The 22,180-nt window shown below is 44.1% G+C and overlaps 1 protein-coding gene across 1 annotated transcript in view; it reads left to right on the plus strand.

Annotated features, from left to right (window-relative positions):
- The first annotated feature begins 7,227 nt into the window (after positions 1–7,227).
- Positions 7,228–22,180, plus strand: part of tmeff1a (transmembrane protein with EGF-like and two follistatin-like domains 1a) — a 113,634-nt gene continuing 98,681 nt past the window's right edge. Inside the window, exon 1 of the mRNA XM_026149311.1 lies at positions 7,228–11,256. Within this exon, the coding sequence (XP_026005096.1) occupies positions 11,109–11,256 (148 nt within the window). The 5' untranslated portion in view covers positions 7,228–11,108. The remainder of the gene's footprint in view (positions 11,257–22,180) is intronic.

The raw sequence follows: 22,180 nt of genomic DNA on the forward strand, positions 1-22,180 counted from the left end.
GTTTCCCGCAATCCACCAGGAGCTGAGGAGTAATCAGCGTTATTAAAGTCCGAATCTTACAGAGAAGTTTAATTTGTACATCATCTCACCCTTTAATTATAGATGACACAAAGTTACAAACGAGCTTCCCGCACCGAACGTCCTCTGTGACTCATCCTGATTTAATTTTTGCAGCGAGGTTCATCCGCCGCTGTGATCGGACAGGTTTTGTGAAAATGAAAATGTAGCTCCTTTTGAATGGATTCACGCTTTCAGCTTTCAATTAGCGCAGCAGCACTGTGACAGATGGAGGGGAAAAGTCATTTCCTTTTCAAGCTCTGAAGAGAGGAAGAGAGGAGCGAGGCCCAGGGCGAGCGATTCCGACCTGATGTAGAATTGTCTGAATCAAAGTCCCGGAGCGGGCTCGGTTCGCTCTGACGTTCCTGTTGGGGGGGTGGTCGGGTTTTTACTCAAAGATTTACAGAGGAGCTCATCTCTGCTTTACATCTTCAAGTCCTCCATGGGGACCACAAGGAAAAATAAATAAGTCATCTCTGCGGTGACACAAAGGAACCTGGCAGGTTTAAGGCTTTACAGTCTGAACCAGGAAATAATCACCAGAAAATCATAGATTTGTGTGTTTATTAAACCTTCTGACAATTAAAAGATTAATTAAATATTCCTTTTAAGAGTTATAATTTATATCACGTGGTGGATCACGAGGCAGCTCTGTGCTGTGACTGGTCAGAGGGTGAGGGGAAGGAGCATAGAGACAGGTCATGGTTTACTTCGATGTATCCTGAAACAGCTGTCGAGCATCTGAGAACATAACGTCAGAGAAACGAGGCGCTCTGCTCAGTTTCCCCCAAATAACTTCTGTGTTTGGCTTTTTTATGACGTCTCCTTCTTTTGGCTCCTCCTTTCAGGTGTCATCTGATCATCTGCCTCCATCTCACCTCATCCCAGCATCCGCCTCTGTCACACCAGCCCTCTGCATGTCCTCCTTCACTACATCCTCAGAGGTCTCCTCCTGAACTGCAGCTCCATCTTCATCATCCTTTGTCCACTTTATGTAAGCATCTCTCCAACTTTGTCTCCAAACATTTTTATGACACGCAGGTTGTAAATAAACGCAGCGAATCAAACAAAATGAAGTTTGACATGAAGGCCTCTTAACTTGTGCTGTGAATGATGGACATTTAGCGGACGCCGCCTCGTTACGATTAATCTCGTCCAAAGTGCAATCTGAATTTATAAAGCAGCTGCAGACGTCAGATTAATGGAAGAAAAACTGTTACCGGGAGAAATGTGGCGAGAGAAAAACTTCAACAGTTTCATCTCTTTTCAATGAACTCCCTTTCCCAAAGCCTCGTAAATCACTTCGTCTAATGACTTATTTTTAAAAAATGACACGACTGCCACATAAAGCTGATATATAATGTGTCAGTCGTGGCTTTAAGACGATTAGATTTTATGAACTTAGCCCGTTTATGGGCTTTGTATAGAGTCTTTGAGGAGAGGACAGGGTCAGCTTATTAAAACGTTATGGCAGTCATTAATTATGTAAAATCAGGCACCGCTGCGCAGGAAGATGAATCTTCGGTTACTTTCCTCCTCTGAAGCTCAATGCGAGGAGGACAGCTCTGCAGGGCGGGTGTCCCGTTACAAATCTGTGCAGCTGCTGTGAGCTCTTCACATAAGAACACATGTTTGCATTCGTGATGTTTTCAGGAGACACGACACTTAGAATATGTCATCATTAAATTAAAATATACAATATAACTGCCATTGTATTATTTCATCTCTCATCTCTGAGGCGTCTTTAGTTCTAAAAGCTGACGAGGAGTCACGGGTATTTACCCTCGGGTGGGGTCTTCACATTGGAGGTGGGCCTGAGATGATCCTGCAGTCCTGTGGGTTATTCAGGCTGCCGTGGGTCAAAGTGTGACTTTCTGTTCACTCATCTGAGCCCCCACCTCTTCAAAGATGGTTATTAGAGGTGGACATAAACAAGCTCCTCAAACGTTTGTCTTCTCATGAGTTTCCTGCCTGATGAGCTGCTGGGCCATGAGTCTGCAGGGCGCTCACATGACCTTTGGGATGAGCCTGTTTAGGTCTGACGGTGATGCTGGGTCTCAGGTGCAACGGGAAGTTGTGCATGGAGAAAGTTTCTCCAACAATCCTGCCACATAAGGAATGACAGAGCTCTTCTGCCTGGGTCAGCGACTCTCAGGAAGACCTCCGTGAAGATTAGAGGTTAAATACCTGCAACCCCCCCATTAGCTCTTATATCAGGAGAAGCGGCTCCAACGAGCCACGACTGTCTTCATGAACCTGAACAAAAGTCCAGCTGACGTCAACACAATCGTTGGAACAACTCAGTCATCCTTTTAATGCCTCTTTTGCAATAATTTCACAAATCAGTGCACTAATGAGATTGTCATTATACTTACAGCTGAGTGTAATTGTTTGTACTTTATTCAATTACTGGGTATGCAAGGTAAAAAAAACACTGGCATCTCTGTCTCTGCTCTTCTGATGCTCTAAAATCAGAAGTAATAAACTATTTTGTTTCCTGCTTATCTAATCCAGGAGCAGAAACAGCGCGTCAGACGGTGGCTGAGATTAAATGGCTCGTTGAGACTCCTGCACTCGAAGGGTTGTGTGGTGATTAGCAAAGGGTTAAACTCTATACCCCGACCCCACCCTCCCCTCTCCGGCCCTGCAGGATGGTTTGGATTATCTCCCCCTCCCCGTTATCGGCAGCAGAGGGGGTCGCGCCTCCCCTGTAGCCGAGCTGGAGCTACAGATGGCGGAGGAAATTAGAGTCTGCACGCTATGATCAGGATCAGAGCTAAAAACCCCAAAACAGCCGGGTTCCCCTCAGGTGCAGGTTTCTAATCATCCAGGGGGGGTCGGCTCTCTGTAAACTTTTCATTCTTCCACAGGTTGATGTTTCTCGCAGTGAAATTTTTAATTGCAGAACTTGTTGCATTGCTAATTTTCCAGATCCGAGCGTTTTCTGCTTTAATGTTATCTTACAAGCAGGCATCGATTACAGCGAGACAACAGACTCCGAGTGTCTGCCAATCCACAACAAACGCAGTAAGCCAATTAGAGATAACTATCGTGGAACTTAATCGAATTAGCATTGCTCATTTGCCATCCTTCTCTTTCCATTCCACAATCCACATGACCCATCCCATCCGCCCCTCCCGTTTACACTCTGTTACAGCAGGCAGGCGGCCCACCAACCGAGCCAAGAAATTAAAGTTTAAAAATGTGCAGAAGAGACTTTTTATCAGCAGAAATACTTCAGGATATTTCAGCAAAGATTGTGCACATATTTCAGCCGTGACGTCCTTCAAATGCATGAAAAATGTGCTTAACTTGGCATCAAATTCAGCAAAATGTCAGTTTGTTAAATGTCTGTTTGCATATGTAAGATGACACAAATCACACAAATCCACCTCTTTCTCCTCAGAGTCTTTGTTTCCCCACTTCCTGCACGTATTGGTGTTTTTTGTCTTCGTTCTGAAGCTGAAAATCTCGCAGACTGTGACTTCAGCAAACAGCACATGTTTCTGAAGGGGTGCTGTGAGGATTTTGTCTGTTACCACAGCAAGAACAGTCGAACGGGAACAGCGGGAGAGGAGCCGAGTTGGAAACGATGGCAGAGGCTGGAAAACGTCCACATGAAACTGGCAGAAATGGCTTCTTCTTCTTCTTCTCGGGATTTTGACCTTTTTGCACACAAAAGGTCAACATGATGTAAAGCTTCCACATCAGTGCGGTGACAGAGTTATTCACTGCACTGAATTCACGTCCCAAGTATGATTTTTCTCTTTTTAATGTTCTGAATTTGTTTATTGAGCATCAGGTTGGAACAGAAGAAATAAAAGCCTTTCATCACTTTGCTCACGTTTTCTCTGGAACCACTTTCAGCCGTGTTTGTGGTAACAGTTCAATTTTATATATGCACCACAGTGAACACGATTTTATGCATTTTTATTTTACAGAAGTTGTCTTTTGGCAGCAGATTCGGAGTGTTTATCCAAAGTCAGCATTTTTCAGAGTAAGTTTAATCGTTATGAAGCAGCAGAGCCCAAAGAAAGTTGTTTTAGTGCCTAAAATGTAACGTTTAAGTCCTTTAAAATGTGATTTTTGAAATCACTACTTTATTTTTTATCAGCAAATATTCTTTGAGAGCGTAATTAAGGACCAGCGTGGATACATCTTAACTACAGATGTGTTTTACTGATGCTGGAATACCCCTGACTCGTCTCCTCAGCCTGAATGTCTGTTTCAAGACTTCCTCGGTCACTGTTTATGAATGGACCTCGATTTTTTTAGCTAAATCTCTGTCGGGGGATAACAGAGTCCTCTGCCAATGCATTTTTGTTGAAGAAATCTTTTGTTTGCTTGTTGCATGAGCTTTGTTCTGGTATCAACCTGCCCAAAGTGACCGTCCACTTGTGCGAGCAGCGCTCGACCGTGTTTCCAGGTGTTTCCTTTGCTGGTTGAGTTTCTCGTGTTTTAAAGGTGAGACGGAGCTTTTTTTTAATCACTGCAGCACACGGACGCTAAACACTTCAGGAGAATCACTTTCTGCGTGGACATTAAGCTCAGGATCAGGACGTTTTCACATCATCTAATGAATGCAGCAACATGTTAGTGACCAACCTCAGACTGAAGTTTGGTACGTTTACGGCATCGTCTTCCTCGCTGTTTGTCTCCCCATCAGCACCAGCTTCCCTGCTGGTGTGTTTAGATAAACCCAGTCACACATTATTATAAGTCAGCTAACTCGACTTCAGTAACTCTCTAAACTTGGCTGCTGTTTAGTTTTCTTTCTCCGTTAATGTGCAGGGTTAATTGTAACAGCTGGATGGACAGACACTGATCGTTTTATTAGAGCTGAAGGAGTTTGGACCATCTTTAAGTCTCAGCTGTTTGATTTCAGGGACTGGAGGAACATTTGGATCCTGAAGTGAGAAACGATGCCAGACAAAACTTCACCACAAATGGAAACCAAGATTTTGTCTCTAGATTAAGAAATTCTCTACTTACATGTAAATATCTGTTTTTAGTTATTTAAAATTGTTTCTCTTCATTTTATATTCAAAACGTTATTTCTGCTTGAGTATGTTTACTTGGCGAGTTACTGTTTTTCTCTGCAGTTTCCAAGCTGTAAAATCAGCCGAATATGTCGTCAGCACCAGGTAGGCTGTAAATCTCTGCGGTGGGATGGGAGCATATGGTGGGAGGAATAATCTGACGACGGCCAAGCTTCAGTTTAAACCCCAAACAGGCGACCAAAGCTGAAGAAGCTTAGAGAGAAATTAAGACAAAACCTTCAGAGAGCGAGTCACAAAACAGCACTTCCATTAGTTTTTCACCTACTGTCTCTAGAATACAGAGCAGAGCATCTTTCTAATTACCGAGCCACCTGTTTGTTTTACACAGTCTGTTAGCTGAAGTTTTATTTTTAACACATGGCAGATGTCTTCAAACCATCAGCCTGAATAAAGTCGAAATCCAACAATGGAAAGCAGAAGCAGGAACAAACGCACAAACCACACTAAGGAAGCTCACAAGCTTGTGAACGTTTCCCTCTGAAGCTGTTTGTGAAGCTCCTGTTAAACGAGCAGATTTGTGCAACGCCTCCTCTGCAGCGTGTGCAGCCGTGAGTGAAACTGTGCAGACGTTTGAACGTGTCGTCAGGGTTTTGTTCTGTTTGTCCTCTTTATTTATTTCTTATAAAGGAACAGCAGGAACAAGGATGGGCTCGTACATGTTATCATCAGGATGAAAGTCTTGATATTTTGGTTTCCACGTCAACTGGAGATAAAACACATCCTAAAAGTATCAAATAAGTTCAAGGTCAGAGGTCACATTTTCTGAAAATCTTGTAAATGCAATAACTCAAGAAGGCACCTGAGCTTTTCAAATTGATGCCACAGGTGCGTTTAGTGGGAGACTGAGGGCTTTAAAAACGTTGGGGGTCATGCATCTGTTAAAAGCGCTGTAACTCATCTAAAGCCACAAACACTTGGACCCGAGGCTGAGCATCATCACTTAATGAGCTGATACAAAACACCAGGAGACAGATGCTGCTGTGAACAGTGTAAACCACACACACACACACAAACACACACACGTTAGTAATTGATATGTTGTGGGCACACCTAATCGACATAATGCTTTTAACTACAGCTGGGTATCGTCACTGATTTCTAGAATCGATTCAATTCCGATTCACAAGGTCCCGAATCGATTCGATCCACGATTCGATTTAATTCGATTCGATTTGAATCTGGGAAATTTTGACAGTCAGAAATATTATAATTCAGATCAGTACATTTACATATTTTTGTATCTATGAAAAGGAAGCTGACACATGCAAGACTTTATCAAAGGTGTGAGCGTCACAGCAGAGGCCTTTGTGTCAAAGTAGCTGAAGATAACACAGAAAAACATGAAGGAGATTTTCCTGTTCTGGGATTTTATAAAAATATTCTGCAGTAGATCAAAAACGAAAGAAAACCATTAATCAACACATGATTGTAATCTGAAGTTACAGCGGTTTTATTAGAGACACGGCTGAGCATTTTGCATTTTGCATAATTTTAAAAAGTTTACATTTGTTCAGTATTGAACGGCAGAAATTAGGTTTTCTTTTCAGATGTAAAACAAACAAAAACAGCGGCTGACAGCCTGTAAACAACGGTAGACTTGTGCGTAACAAGCAAGCGAATAATGCAGAAAACAGACAGACAGAGAGAGGGGGAGAGAGAGAGCTGTGCATCGTGGTGGAAGCAAAACAGCAAAAGTCAGAGTGAGTTCATGACGATGTTTATGTGAAGCGTAGTTTGGATCTTCTTTTGCTGCTGGTTCGGTCAATGTTGTTTGGAGAGACATCAAACTAACAGCTTTAGAATCAGCGCAAAAAGGGCGTGAACACACCTGCCGACAGATCAGAATCAGCCAGCTGTCAGCTTTCAGCTGTGACATGTGAGAAAGTCACATGTCACTGATTCTGATCCGCGGTCAGAGCTTTGTGTTTACGTCTTTGTGCAGAAGCCGTGTTCCTGCTCTCATTCACTGGTTGTTGAAGTTTTGAGGTTTCACCTGAGATTCTGGCATTTCGGGCAAAATAAATTTATATAAAAAAATCGATTCAGGATTTTAAAGAATCGATTTCCTGTTATCCAAGCCAGAATCGATTTTAATCGATAAATCGATTATAAAAACCCACCCCTACTAAAACCACATTTTGAGTCTGAAGAATGTCTTCAAACTTGTAGGGACCTGGACTTTGGTCCCTACAAAGAGATGCAACAACAATTTTCCTTGTTTTTCTCTAAACCTCGGAGCAGCTCTGGCAGTAAACCTTCACTGCTCTACATTCACCTGCTGGGCCACCGAGGTTAAGTGCCTTGCTCAGGAGTCATTAATATGAGTCGAGGTCTGTATGGGACTTTGAGCAGGCGGACATTAGTCCGGGTGTCAGCTTCTGCCAGCGTTGGCTCAGTGTCAGCGTGACGTGAAATAAATCAGGGAAGACTTCTTTATCTCAGCTCTGGTCTCTCCTTCCACATCTTCTGAAAAGTCTTTAACCTCGTCCGGGAAGCTAATCAGCAGAGCTGTGAGTGATTTAGAACAGGCTCGTTCCACTCTGCCGTCTGGCAGGCGGTGATAGCACCCGGGAGAGCTGTTACAGCTGCTGGCGTGGAACCGACCATGTCCAACGGCGCTGCTGAAGACTCCTCTGCTGCTGCTGCTGCTGCCTCCACGTCAGAAAAATGTGCACGTGATGGAGAGACGACAAACCGACAGCAGCAGGATGAAAGGCAGCGTGCCAAATAGGTCCACCTTGGTGGAGCGCCAGCGGAGGCCAAAATGAAGCCGTGGGCCAATATGTGCAGTGTAAATATTAATCCAGTCAGCGAGGAGGGTTTAATGACTCGTGTTTGGGCCCGTTTATACAACCAGCTCAGGTTTCGCTCACGTGGTGACACAGAGGTGATGAAATGTGTGAGCGGGGCTGGAACCTTGCTACACAACGCCATTAAGAGGAAGTATCAGTCAGATGTTGTTTAGATGCTTTAAAGATGGACACAAAAATCTGTCATTCAGTTTGGAGTGACCGCACAGCTCCGATCAGGAGGAAAGTCGGTCATCAGAACAACAGGACAGATCTGGTTCAAAATGTCACATCTGCTGTTTGCTACACTGACATTCAAGCCTAACATCAGACGCCGCATCATCATCATCACGTGTGCAGAGGACAGGGACTCGTGATGCTGGCTCACGTCTCCTGAGAGAACGTGTGGTTTCTGCTGCGCACACTTCAGGAAGCATTCAGATCCTTTCTGAAATACTGACGCCACACCGTAAAAACAAAACGCAGCTGCAGAAAACTGAAAGCACTGAACACAGTCAGACAACCTCGTGCTGATGTTTACCTTTGTTAACTGAAACAGGGAAGCCTGGATCTCCTGAGTCACAGGAAACAATCAAAACCCTTCTCTTTTCAGCTGCTTCCTTTAGGGGTCGCCACAGCAGATCCTCTGCCTCCACCTCACCCCGTCCTTTACATCCACCTCTGTCACACCAGCACCAATCCATGAATCTCCTCTGTGAGCTTCCTCCCGCCTGGCAGCTCCATTTTCAACATCCGTCATCCAGTATATCCACGATCCCTCCTCTGCTCAAACCATGTCACCTGCCTCTCTAACTCTGTCTCCAAACAGCTCCACCTGAGCTCCACCTCTGATGTTTCATTTATTCTGATCGCTCCAAATGAATCTCTCAACATGTTCCACTCTGTCACCTCCAATTTGTTGTTTCCAAACAATAAAAGCGCACATACAGTATAAAATAAAACAATAAAACCATGAAAACAGATGTGAAGATGGACAGATGTCGCCTCCATCGCTCACTGCTTTGTTTTTAAGCTCAGCGTTAATGTTTTTGCTGCGTTGGTGTTTAGAGGCTGCAGTGAGACGAGAGGTGGACGGCTAAGTTAATGACCGCTGTCCTGGTTAGCATAAACAGACTTCCTGTTAATTAGAACTGAGTGACTGATAAAATATTTGAATTTCAGCTAAAGTTGTTGAGGCTACTAAAAGCATGAAACGAAGGCAGAGATACAGACTCACTGGAGGATGCCTGGTTTAACCTGATGATGCATGTTTTTATTTTCTAATCTGCTGCTGAGTCTGTTTCACTCCACTGGAAACTAGAACACAGATCACTGCACTTTGACCTGCAGACAAACTGAAGTGATCTCCGTCTGCTTCGTCAGACTGTGGGACAGAAACCTTTCAGGTGTAAAGTTTCAGAGCTCTAATGTGAAACCTGCTCAGTGTTAAACAGTTAGGCATGAAACGCCCCTTTTTAATGAGCGTGCTCAGAGTCTAAAGCGGTGAGTGCTGATAACCACGGTGGTGATTCCCGACTGGGGTTTAGGCTTTGGTGACTCAGTTCAGGTGAAGGAAACCAGGCAGTGCTGTGTTCAAGTCACAGCGAAGATAGTGACCCAGTCACTGTGGGGACCGACTGGTTTTTAGAACCAGCCTGTCTGTGGAACTAAACTGTTTTCCAGTTTCAGCACCAACGTGATGATTTTTGAGTAAAACAGTCTTTGGACTTTGTGCAGTGTGAAACTGACCCTTAGTTTGAAAGCACTTTAAAAGATCCAGGAAAAGATCCTGGAAAGCCTAAAAAGCCCAAAGTCATTTGAAGTCACTTTGATGAGTGAGGGAACCTCCAGATGAACAGAATCAACGTTTGAGGAGCGTTTAAAACAAATACTTTTCAAAAATACATCATCCTGTATGAAATGATTTCTTATTGATCAGTGGGCCAGCCAGATTTGAACCTTGCCCATATTTAAACCGTTGTAAATGACTTGTTGGCCTATAATCTGTGAAACAGGTGTCAAACATTTCTCCCATCAATGACATGAAGTCATGTCGAGCCACAGAGAACGTTTTTGTCACGAGGTAGAAGCTGTGATCAGTTTCTGGCAAAGTGACCATCCTTTATTTATCCAGCTAGAAAGTCTCAGTGACATTAAAGTGATGTTTTTAAGAGATCAGAGGGAAACAGAAAGTTCAGCAGTAACTCTAAAACAGTTTCAAGTGTCCACGAAGGACTGATGATCACGCAGGTGCAATAACAGAGTCACAGAGTCTTCATTTGATGCACAAACTCTTCATCAATCGATCTAATCTGATAATCAATTCATCGTGACTCGTGCTGATTATTAATCACGTGACTTTTTATTTTCAGGAGAGTTCAGCAGCGTGTTCCCGTGAGATCGTTCCCGTGAGATCGTTCCCGCCTCTCTCCCGGGACTTCTTAATAGAAAAATGTGAAAACTGTCTGAAGCGGATTCCGAGCAGCTGCTGGTGGAACAGCAGCCTCCACCGGAACGATTTCACGTCCTGAGTGGACACGCTTCCTTCTAAAGTGTCACGTGCTCCTTCTTGCATCGTTAACGATACTGAACAAAACCGTCACGTTCGGTGTCGCACGTGCTGCCGGCCGTGGATGTGGGCTGACGGGTTCAGGTCCGCGACCTGCCGGAGCTTCTTTCACTGCAGCCTTCTGCAGCTCAAGGTGTGCGTGCGCGCGCGCGTGCGTCAGGGGCGTGGAGGTGGAGGGGAGCGTTGCGTCCTCTCACGTGACCAGCCCGCCCGTCCTCCCTGCTCTCGGTCCGGATCTCTTTGTTGTGGTTGCAGCGCGTCTGTGAGCCGGAGCGCCCCGCTGAGCTCCGTGACGGATCCACGACGCGCGGGATCGTTTCGTGTGCGGCGCGAGACAGACAGCCGGATCCAGCCGGTGCAGCTCGGTCTGCCTGAAGATAGAGGCGCGGACGCAGGGGGAGGATGCTCCCTGCCCGGACGAACTGGACCGCCTCCCTGACTTCCTGAACGCGGATCCGGCGAGCGTTACCCGCACATTCCTCCACCTTCCCCCCTCTGCGCTCTCCGTCAGTGGGGCACAGTGTGAGCCAGCCTCCGCCTGCTGCACCCGGGATTAAGCTGTGCTTTCCACCTGAACCGACATCCGAGCGCTGCGTCCCGCTGGCGTCTGCAGGTCTGATCGGCTTCTTCGCGATGCTGTCAGGCCCTGCGAGGCATCGCGGGCGTCCCGGCGGGGTCGTCCGGTGCCTGGTGTCCGCCTGCCTGCTGTCTCTGCTGCTGGAGGCTCGGGGGTCTTATCCTCAGAGCGGCGAGTGCAAAGGCAAAGGAAAGGACTGCACAGGTAAGACCTCCACCTCCTCCACCCCTCCTGCTGTAAATCAGCCTCTGTGCTTTGAATAATCCTAATCTGATGCCGAGATGTGCGCGCGGGTCTGTATGTGTGATATTCCCGTGGGCACGTCTTCTGTGATTCGGGGACTTGTTGGAGCCGCTGCTGCTGTGGTGACCTTTGAATCTCACTGAATCCTCATTGTCCTGCATGTCCGTGTCTGTTGGCCTGTTTGAGCTTCGAGCTGAAATATGAAGAGTCGGGTTAATGTTCCTGCTGCTGCGAGTCAGTTTAGTCTGTGAGCTGTGAATTTAATCTGCTGGAGTATCCACGCATTTATTCCTAAAGAGCTGTTTACAATATCACAGCTGATCCGAGTTGTATATCTGGTCCATGTTGTCATGATTGGATCCGTGTGGCCTGCAGTCACTTTGTGGGTTGTTGTTGTTTTGTACTTATAATTTTATTTTTCATTTAATTTAACTCAGAGTTTAGATTTAACCTTTTTATTTTAAGGCGTCTCTGTCTCAAACTTTCCTGCTGTTCTTTTGATAAATTTGGCCAAACTGTTGGCTGAAGCTCTTTCCTCCTGTTTCACAGTCCGTCTGCTTTCTGAAGCAGGAATGTTGAGTCGCTTTTATTTGCACATGTAAAGTTTCAGAGGGCTTCACAGACACGAAAACATTAAAAATGGGGAAAAAACAAAATATTCAAACATGGACAAACTAACATACACAAACCTGTAAAACAAAGAGAAAGAAATTCTGAAAGAAACCAGACTAAAGACTGACGTTAATGAAGAAACCGAGCAGCTGATCTGTTCTCCACAGAAGCAGGTTCAGTTATTGACATAAAAACAAGAATCAAATGCAAAATAAAATGTTTTAAGAGCACCTTGAAATTTTTGGTACAGTTTGCTTCTCTAATGTCTTGAAAACAGCAAAAGCTGCATTTCTATTTTTTCTCAGGGAGAAAAGCAGTAAATTGTTTGATTTTAATGAACTTCTCCAGTTTTGGATTCATGATTTTAAAGTTGCTTATTAGGTGAAAATGCAGCTTTAAAACTGCATTTACAGGAACACCAGCAGAGGCGTGCAGGTTTCAGGGGAGCAGTTGGGTGGAGGGACACTCTGAGTGGAACCCCCCACGGTGTCACACACTTCATTTCTTATATTCAGTCTTTATGTATGGGAGGAAAACACAGCGAGGCTCTCAGACGGCCTGTGTCACATTCAAATAATTAATCTCTGCTTTTCTCATTTAATACAATCCCTGCTGACTCACACATACACATGATTTACTCTTCTGTCCTCTTCTGTTTGCCTGGGACGGCAGTCGGGTACCAGCTCTGACTGATGTGAGCCCACTCAGTTCAGTTTTAATGCATCGGACACATTTAATATACAGCTTCATATTGCAAGATAAATATCAGAGATGGCTCCAAATATCTGAGTCCCTCTGCAGTGCTCGGTGACAGTGGGAAGGAAGAAACCTCCATCAGATTCAGGCCAGGGAGACGCAGCCGAGAGGAAAGAGAAGCACGAAGAAATCACGAAACACTAACAAGACGAAACTAAACTCCTCCAAAGTGATCGAAGCTCTGAGGAAGACTTCTGCTCATCTTCCAAACGTTCTGCAAATTTCAAACACGTCACACATGCATCTGTTTTATAAGTCTCGACAGTATATCTCAAAAAAGTGAATTAGGTTGTCTGAAAGCAAGAAGGACATGCAGACTTGTTTTCATCTCTAAAGAAAATTACTGAAAGCTGACACGAACATCAGTTTGCAACAACATCTATAAACTGGAAGAACAGCATCTCACACTCATGTATCCGACTCTTCCTCCTCCTCTTTCTCTTTCATCATGGCTTCTTCATTCTTGCCGAGTTGCCAGCAGGAGCACAGGGCATGTTAGCAAACGTACCTCAGCATCACACTAAACTACTAAGATGTAGAGAATCCACGCCGGTCCCTCAGACGCTGCACAGCTTACATGACTGACAGTAAACGATTAGCAGCGTTCCTGCAGGTCCTTAAAGAGTCTTGAAATGTATTAAATTAATTCATCTGAAAATCAGAATCAGAATCAGAATCAGAATACTTTATTGATCCCTGGGGGAAATTATTTTTTGTTACAGTGCTCCATTTTAAACCAACATTAAGACAAGACAGACAATACGCTAACTAAGAATAGTACAATATATACATATACATACATACATACATACATACATACATACATACATACATACATACATACATACATAAGTCACTCATAAATAAATATTTGGAAAAGAAACATGTGTAGTTGTAGCAGCAAACAGTGTGTTAAGTGGATGCGTTGTACAGGGAGATGGCCACAGGCAGGAATGATTTCCTGTGTCGTTCAGTGGTGCTTTTCGGTAATCTCAGTCTCTCACTGAACGAGCTCCTGTGACTGACCAACATGTCATGGAGTGGGTGGGAGGTGTTATCCAACATTGTCTTTATCTTGGACAGCATCCGCCTCTCCGATATGGAAATAGAGGAAAATATGGAAATAGTTGGTATTTAAAAGTCTTCGGTCAGTGTTTCAGGCGTCAAGAGAGTCGATTTTATTCATCGTTTTTTCTGAAAACAAGCACTTACAGATTTTTTTCAATAATTTACTGATGAGCATGAATATCACACGAGCTAACAGAGGAAACAACATGCATAATTTTTAAAGCCAAGTTGTCTGACTGTCAAAGACAAGCGGACATGTGAATTCTGTGAAATTACTTTGTGCAGGAAGTGTTTGAGATGGTACTATGAGGCAGCTCCCACACGTTTCCCTTTGTGGATGCAGATGAGGAAACGTTTAACGCTTTAATACACTCGGCACAGAGCACTAGAACCAGGAGGCTGATGTCTCCTGGTTTGTTGGACTTAAAGTTCATGCAGATCTTTTGAAAAACACCTTAAAAACTCTCTGGTGCCTGTAGGAACCCTGGACAGTCTCATTTATGTATCGCTGTTTTGGCCGGTGGTTGTTTGCACATGGAGTGTGAGAACAAGCTGTGCAAACCAGCTAACAGCAGACTAGCAGCAGAATACTGACTCGTGACTGTGTTACTGTTGGGATCGTTTTTATCCAGGTTCAAACTGTGAGGATCGGCTTTCTGGGGTCTTCTGTTGGTGTGCGGAGTATCCGTGGATGTTTTTCAAGTAAAAAGAGTCATTTATGAAAACAATACTATTGAGAACAAGTTGACTGGAAGCTTCTGTTTTTACAAGGAGCCTGAACCAGGCGTGAAATGTTTTATAGTCGAGAAAATTTAAATATTAAAGCTTTAAATGTGCTGCTAATGACTGAGCCTCTGCCTCCAGATTGTTTTCATCATGGAAATGAATTAGCTGTTATACAACTAATTAACTGTTGATTATATATAGACTAAAACTGTTTATGTAAATCTAGTTTGAATGCACTATTGGATACTATCACATTTATGAGGAAAGTGAAAATATTGGTATTTTCCCTTTAGAAGCACCACAGCTCTTTCATATAATAAAACAATGAGCTGCCGCTCACGTCCAGCATCCCTGAAACACCCTCATCGTGACCTCTGCGGTGAGCGAGCACCGAGCTTCTATAAGCCTATCACTTACTCTTAGTGTAATGCACTCTGACAGGGATTTTAGTCGATGCTATTTGCGATCGTGTTTGCATCCTGCTGCATCAATATCTAATATTCATGCATTCATTGCACCGTTACTCTGTTCTTCTTCTTTTATGAAATATTTAAAGGAAAGGAGCAGCAGCCATGTAAATGAGTGTTAGCTGTCACTCTGGAATAACCCGCCTCGCTCATGTTTTATTAATGAACCTCTGAATTGTTTCTGCTCGGGCCACTCGCGGTGTTTGCATTAAGAAATGGAGCGTTTTCCTCGCAGACGAGCGCCGCGATCCTCATCAGAACATAATGCCACGTTCTGCAGAGGCAAATGAAAATGTTCCGAGTCACTAAACAAACCAAATACCTTGATTTTTAGCACGGAAAGCCTAATTCACACAGTCAGCGCTCCATGCATAACAATAAGCGCGTGGCACAGGACTGAGTCTTGATACCAGATAATAATTGACGGCGCTTCTTTCAGAACTGGTGTTCGTCTGAAAAACAGAATAAACGACGAGCTTCTGCCGTCTCGAGAGAGACGGAACAAAATGGGTTTTGGCACTTTGTTGGAAGCAGCGTGCTGCAGGGTTTGAAGGGAAAATGCAGCCCTGGAGAAACATCGAGCATTCATAGCGAACCAATATTCTCTGGTACTGAAGTGTAAAATATAAGATGTGGAAAAGCATTTGTGGCACCAGCCATCTGCTGCTGAGGGGCGATGTGAAGCTTGGAGTTTGGTTTCCATTTGCTGCCGTCGTTTCCAGTTACTTTAAGTTAGAGCAAATTTGGGCAAAGAACGTGGACGGGATGGATGCGTGAGCTGTTTACCGGGCAGCTCTTCAGCCTGTATGAAGTGTATCAGGACCTGTATCACACATCCATGTGTTTCCTGTCTGTGAGCTGAATTGGACTGCACTTGTGGCGCGCCAACGAAGACACACTCAGGTGTTCTTCTGTTAATTAATATCATTAACAACTTGTGACATCAGAAATTCATCTTCTGTGGATGAACTCTGTCTGGCTTCTGGTGACGGTCGTCCTCATTCAGCTCGATGACCTTGGTGTAGAAGCAAACAAGCAGCTCTCCACCAGCTCCGGGTGGATGTCCAGAGCTGGAGCAGGACTTCTGTTTGTAGTCCAAGATGGCCGTTAGAGCAGGACAAGACGGCACAACCGCAACCCAACAAGCCCTCAGAGGAACACGACAAGGACCTGTTTACATCGACTGAACTATCAAAATAAAAGCAAGGACGCTGTCCACTAGTAAAAGGATCGCAACTTTTACTCAGAAGGGGGAAAAACAAACCCCAAAATCAACGATGGCGGCTATCAACATGCAAGGGCAGGCCACCCAAGTCTCATCAGGAAACTTTTGCTTGTGCAATAAAAGCACAACGATGCAGCGCAGTCCGGAAACTCGACGTTGCACAGCTCGAGTCAGAACGACGGTTGAGTTCAGACACATTATATTCTCATTAGGACCGAGAATATAATAAGATCCCAGCGGCCTCGGGGTTTGCATTAGAATAGAGCATAAATTAGTAAAATTATAAAAAAGAACAAAAGCTTAAACTGATCAGCAAAAGTTTGTAACTTGATACAGTTTATTTTCAGTTTACTGCTAATGTTCACTAATTAATGGAGGTTAAGTCGTTCGTGTATGTAAAGAAGGTTATTGGGGATTCAGTGCTTCTTTCTGCTAAAGATTACGTCACTTTCTCTTCATGCTGGATGTTGGAACTCCAGCACTGCATTATTGTGTCTGCACAGAAGAGGCAGTGAGACCTGTTAGCCTGCATGTACCGAACACGACGGCCACGATAGCTGGAACTGAAACCTGAAATCAGAAAGTTTCCTTTCCTGAAGTCCTTCAGCTGACTGATGATTGTGTCCCAGCCAAAAAATGCTCTCAAGTTTACCTTTGGTTGATTAATCCCTTAAAAAGAGCCAAACTAAGAGCGGAGCTCTCAGCTGCAAGTCGACTGATTCAAACCAAGATTCGGTAAAGAAATCTGTATCTGCTGGAGAACACCACGACTCAGTGATGCATTAATCCACTCATCCAGGTTTTTACCCAAACCCAGGGGATTTCTTTTGTTAGTTTGCATTGTTGCTGTTTTTGTTGACATCGGAAGATTTCATAAATAAAAAAGTTAAATATACAAGGTCTGCAATTCCATGAATGAAAAACACACCAACCATAAATAATTACAAAGAGCTCCACAGGAAAAAATGCCAAAAACCTTAAATAGATTTATGAACCTTCACGTGTGAAAGTGGGAGCTGCTGGGGGAGAATCATCACAAACAATAGTCAAGGCTTTGTGCTGAAGCGGGGAAATACTGGCCAGCAGTTTGTCTTCATATTTCAAATATATTTATTTTCAACGGTGCTCCCAGACTGTGGTAGAGAACGTTTGCACCCTCTCTAGAGCTGATGCGGAGAACCCTGAAGTGCCCAGTTTTTCACTTTTTAGAGATGTGATTTATGCTGATGCAGCTGTGAAGGTTTGAAAAGCAGCAGGGAGCTCGAGCTGTGCAGCGATGCCTCGACTCTGTCTGAAGACAGTAAATGTAGCGTGGCCCACGGAGACGCCGACTTTTCAGGGTTCTCGTCTTGTTTGTTTGTTCAGGTGAGGTGTTTGGACATAAAGTCGTCCGCAGGTGAAACGTTCTGCCATAATCGGCAGATTACTGCGAGAACAAGTAAGATCGGCGAGTCTGAAGCTCAGACTTTGAAGTCGGCTGCTTGCACGTCAGCTCTGTCCTCCATATGTTTGTACTGTGTAATTTTGTGGCCTACCAACCATTTCATTTGGGATGCTTATTTTTCTGGAGGATACATATGTTCAGCAGACTCCCCTCGCTGTATCCGAGGATGTGGTTTAGAGCTGTTTTTCAGCCAATTAAATGCTTAAAAGGGCCTATTCTGTTTCTCCTTATTTCTCTGTTTCCTGTCATATATCTCCTGTTCCAGTCGTGGATGTTCATATTTAACACGGTCAAAGTTTGGAAAACGAGGTCAGTATGAAGGTCTCTGATCGTCCTGACACTCAGTTTGAAGCAGTTTTTTCTGCTCCTGGATCTGAGTGATGTCATCGAGTTAATCTGATGAAGCAGATGTTAGACTTGGTGATTATCTTTGGTGGGAACCATCATTTTTTTCATCTTTCATCATTGAAAATAGATTCACTTCCTTTTCAAATAAACAAGCATCTTTACCTGAATAACTCTGAGCTTTGTATTTGCCTTTTTGAAAATTTCACAATTTTTGCATCCAGGTTCAGTAACGTGTGGAGGGAAGTGGAACCTCTGGTCATGACCGACTCTATCAGGAAAATCCTGAAACTGAATGTTGCCCCATCGTCCAGTAAACAGCCTATGACTGGATCCAAGATCGGTGGCATGAAAATGGTTAAATGCTGAAAGTCTGGAACTGGAGTTTTAATGATTGAATTTTAAATAAATGGAATCGAAAACCTTTGTAAAAATTCAGCTCTTCTGAGTTCAGGTAGAATTTGTACCCATTAGAAATCCTTGTCATGTTGCCTATTTTATTCTCTACTTTATTAATATTTGCTCGTTCGCCTTTTCTTCATCTGCATTGGTTTAATGGAAGCAGGTGGAGATTTAGCTCCACCTATAGATTAAGATTTTGATCAAACTCAGAGGAAATGAGACGTCAGTTGTAAATCTGTCCTTCTTGTGTCGGCTGTTTGTAGTCTCGCTGTGACTGTGGTCGTTCAAGCTTTAAGTTTGAAACCCGTGGCACACAACAAGTATTTTATTTCTTGGTCAAAACAAGTTAATTCCTGTGGCTTTCTCCAGCTCCCTGCTCTACTTCTTACTTACACAGCTGCAGTATGAGTAATAAATCTCATACAGTAAAATGGCAGGACTTGGACGAGTGCCTGGACGGGCAGGTGGAGCAAAGAAGTGAAAGAAATCAAACTCTACAGTTATTTTCGCCCAAATGTCACCTGAAAACTGGGGAAATGTCAGCAGAGATGGGCTGTAATTAATAGCAGTCGGCTGTTTCCCGACAGGACGAGGAGCACTTAGTCACGATCTGCTTTTATTTTGTCGGGCGCTTCGCTCGGGCTGAGTCGGGTTATGTTCCCTGACAGCCGGGACGGAGCTCACTCACCCTCGCCAAGATAAATGAAATCATATTGTATAATTTGGCCCTGCGCGAGGCTTTTAAACGCTCGCCTCCTGGGAGATCCTTTCAAAGTCCTCCGCCTCGCCCCACGGAGCACGCTCAGAGGCTCGTACGTGTGTGCCAGGCAGCGCAAACACGACAAATTTACTTGGGGAAAGTGTAACGGGCGCGATTAAATTTTCAGCAGCGGCTCCGACATGAACAGAGCTGCGGATGAATATTGATGTTCTGTCGATGCTGTTTACTGTTTACACTCGGAGGCCGTTTAGCCGAGCAGCTGATGATGAGAAGGACATACACCCCTCAGTAATCTTCCTGCCAAGCTGGAGGGGTGGAGGAGAATAGTGACGAGCAGGTAGAGGGCCGTGGTTCAGGTGTCGCTGTGGTAATGTCATCAGCGATGAGGCAGATTAATCTTTGGTGACCTGTTTTTCAACATGATAATGAGACGACATGAATAATTTGCATTTGAAATCAAGAACTGACAGGACAGCGTTTCTCGCACACACACACTATAATGAATACATGTAAATATGTTTGGGTTGTCAGCTTTTAGTTTTTAATCCATCTGAAATAACAATGCCATCCACAGCTGATTTAAACAACCCCCTCGCTCTTATTTTGAAAGAGCAGCTGCTGGTAACATGATATCCAGCGCACTTCCTGTCGGTTTAACCACAGATAAAAATAACAAAAATGCAAAAGTGAGTCGCAGTATATGGCTGCGCAGCTTATGGAAGTAAAGTCTGTGTGCTTTGCATCTCTTTAGGTTTCTTTGCCAAACACACGTCAGTGTCTGTGTGCAGCTTCCACTCTGGCTCAATATAAATAAGGAGGGAGGCGCTATCCTGTGATCTTATTCAGAAATTTGCAAAATAAAATAAGAATTCTCCCAAAAATAGTCAGTGATGGATTTACCTGCTCTCAGCAGTTGTAACATTTTCACCTCACCGTGCAGGCAGGTCCGACTTACTGCTCCACAAAGCTGTAGTTACTTCAAATACTCGTAGGCTAATATTCTATACAACAAATCTATAACAGCTTAAATGATTAATGCACAATAAATCGATATCTGTATATACGGCACCTAAAACTATAATATAAAAGTAGTGGAGGACATGCTTTCCCCTCTTTAGACTCTGCCAGCATGCTGCAGGTGTCCCAGCTAGAAAGAGGGAGGACGGCTGCTGACAGCCTGCGGCCAAGTTTACCAGAAATCTGATTAAATTTAAAGATGGAGGCAAACAAAACAAGCCTGTCTGTCGAGTCTGCACACACAGCTCCCCTTTTAGCGTCTTCTTTATTCAGCATCCCGTCGCTGTGTGAAACGAGTCGGGGCGGACGGGAGCCACTAAAAACTTTTGTCTAAATTTAAAATCACAACGATTTTAAACTTTGAACAGTGACAGCAAGAAAAACAACGGTTTGCATCTCGGGTGAATCAGTTGGTAGAAACACCATGACTCCTTCAAATGGGCCAACAGCCAACCAATCAGCTTGCACAGCTGACTCACTGTTCCCAGGCCACCAGGCCTTTGATTATAGGCCCGGCTCTAACTGAATCCTGCCTCCCTCGAACTAACATCAGTCACATGAAGGTGGTTCTGCAGCTCGATCATCTCAGGTTTATCAATGTGAGGTATGAGTGAGTTTCCAGAAAAGAGGCAGAGCAGCACGTTTCTGAAATAAAGCTTAAACTACAAACACAAAGCAGCGGAGTGAGACTCTGAAAGCTTTACAGCGCGCGTGGTTTTATAAAGAGCTGTATGAACATGTGTGTTTTAAGTGCTTTGAGTGGTCAGAGCAGCGCTGTAGCACACTTATCAGCATCACTGTCCCGTCGTTAAGCTTCAGGAAGATCTGATGATAACTGCGTTTTCAGGGACATTGATTTGCTGCTTAAATCAGGTTATTCCTGCAGCAAGAGTTACGTCCTTTCAGCTGGAACTCCGGCAGCCTTTCAGAGTCTGAGAGGAAGTGAAGAACCCATAAACAGGATTTAATCCAGTGAGTAGTCTCAATTTAATGCAAGTTCAACAAGAAAACCGGTCTTAGTTTCCCTGTTTTAGGATCATATCACTTTTTAAAGGCTGATAGGATAATAAAATCACTGTAAACTTGCAGCCACAATAAAAAAAAGCCCCTAAGAATCTGGATTTCTTAATGATGCTCGACTGGGAAAGACTACAGTCTTTAAAAGCAAAAGACTCTCTCTTACTATCTGCAGCCTGAGCTCTGAGGGAGCTTCCAGGAATGGTGACGCTGTTTTTCAGAGAACTGATCAGTAGGTGGTGGTTTGTACATGTCGATGTCCCATCTGGAGCAGAATACTGCGGCGCCAGGGAAGACGAAGCGGTCGAGACTGAAGGCTGCCTTCTTACGTCCCGGGAATGATCAATACTTTGAGGCGGCCAGATCTGACTACGTCAAACACTGGACCTCCCCGACCATGATCTATGCATACAGGCCTGCACTGAATCCCTACTTGCAATTATTTCATTAAATTCCCACATTTGTAGGGAAGTTTGCATGGATCCAAATACTCACGGAATATGTATGAAACAGGGGAAAGTCAAATGTCGTCCACTTCCTGTTTGTGCTACACTTCTCTGAGTCTCAGCAAGTAGTTGGTGAGTGTTTGCAGACAGGTGGGTAGTCGGCAGAAACCAAACCAAAGCAATCACAGGAGGGTTTTGGTTTAACGAGTCTGCGCTGGAAGCTTTAGTCCTTTTTTATTCCCACAAATATTTTCTTGCAGAAATAAAAACCCTGGGATTAAAATCTGGAAATGCACAAACATCTAAGGATTCACTTTTGGCTTTAAGCACAGGGTGTCCACATTTTTTATTTCTCCTTAAAGTCTTTGCAGAAGTATCAGTTTGAAGCTGACGATGAGGAGCGACGCAAACACAAAGCTGCATTTTGGGTGATGGCGTGTGTGTGTTTTGGCTGTTTAACAAGCGTTTTATTCCTCGTAATGAAGCAGAAACAAACAGATGATAAATGACAAGATGTTCCTTCTGCTTCGGTCCCCTTGTGAGGAAAAAACAACCAAAATATCAATTTATTCACAGCACAGCAGATAGCAGCAGAAACAACATTAATCATATTTCTGGCACAGACACAATACCTCCTCC

Source organism: Astatotilapia calliptera, chromosome 18 (genome assembly GCF_900246225.1).
Source record: "Astatotilapia calliptera chromosome 18, fAstCal1.2, whole genome shotgun sequence".
Taxonomy (NCBI): Eukaryota; Metazoa; Chordata; class Actinopteri; order Cichliformes; family Cichlidae; genus Astatotilapia; species Astatotilapia calliptera.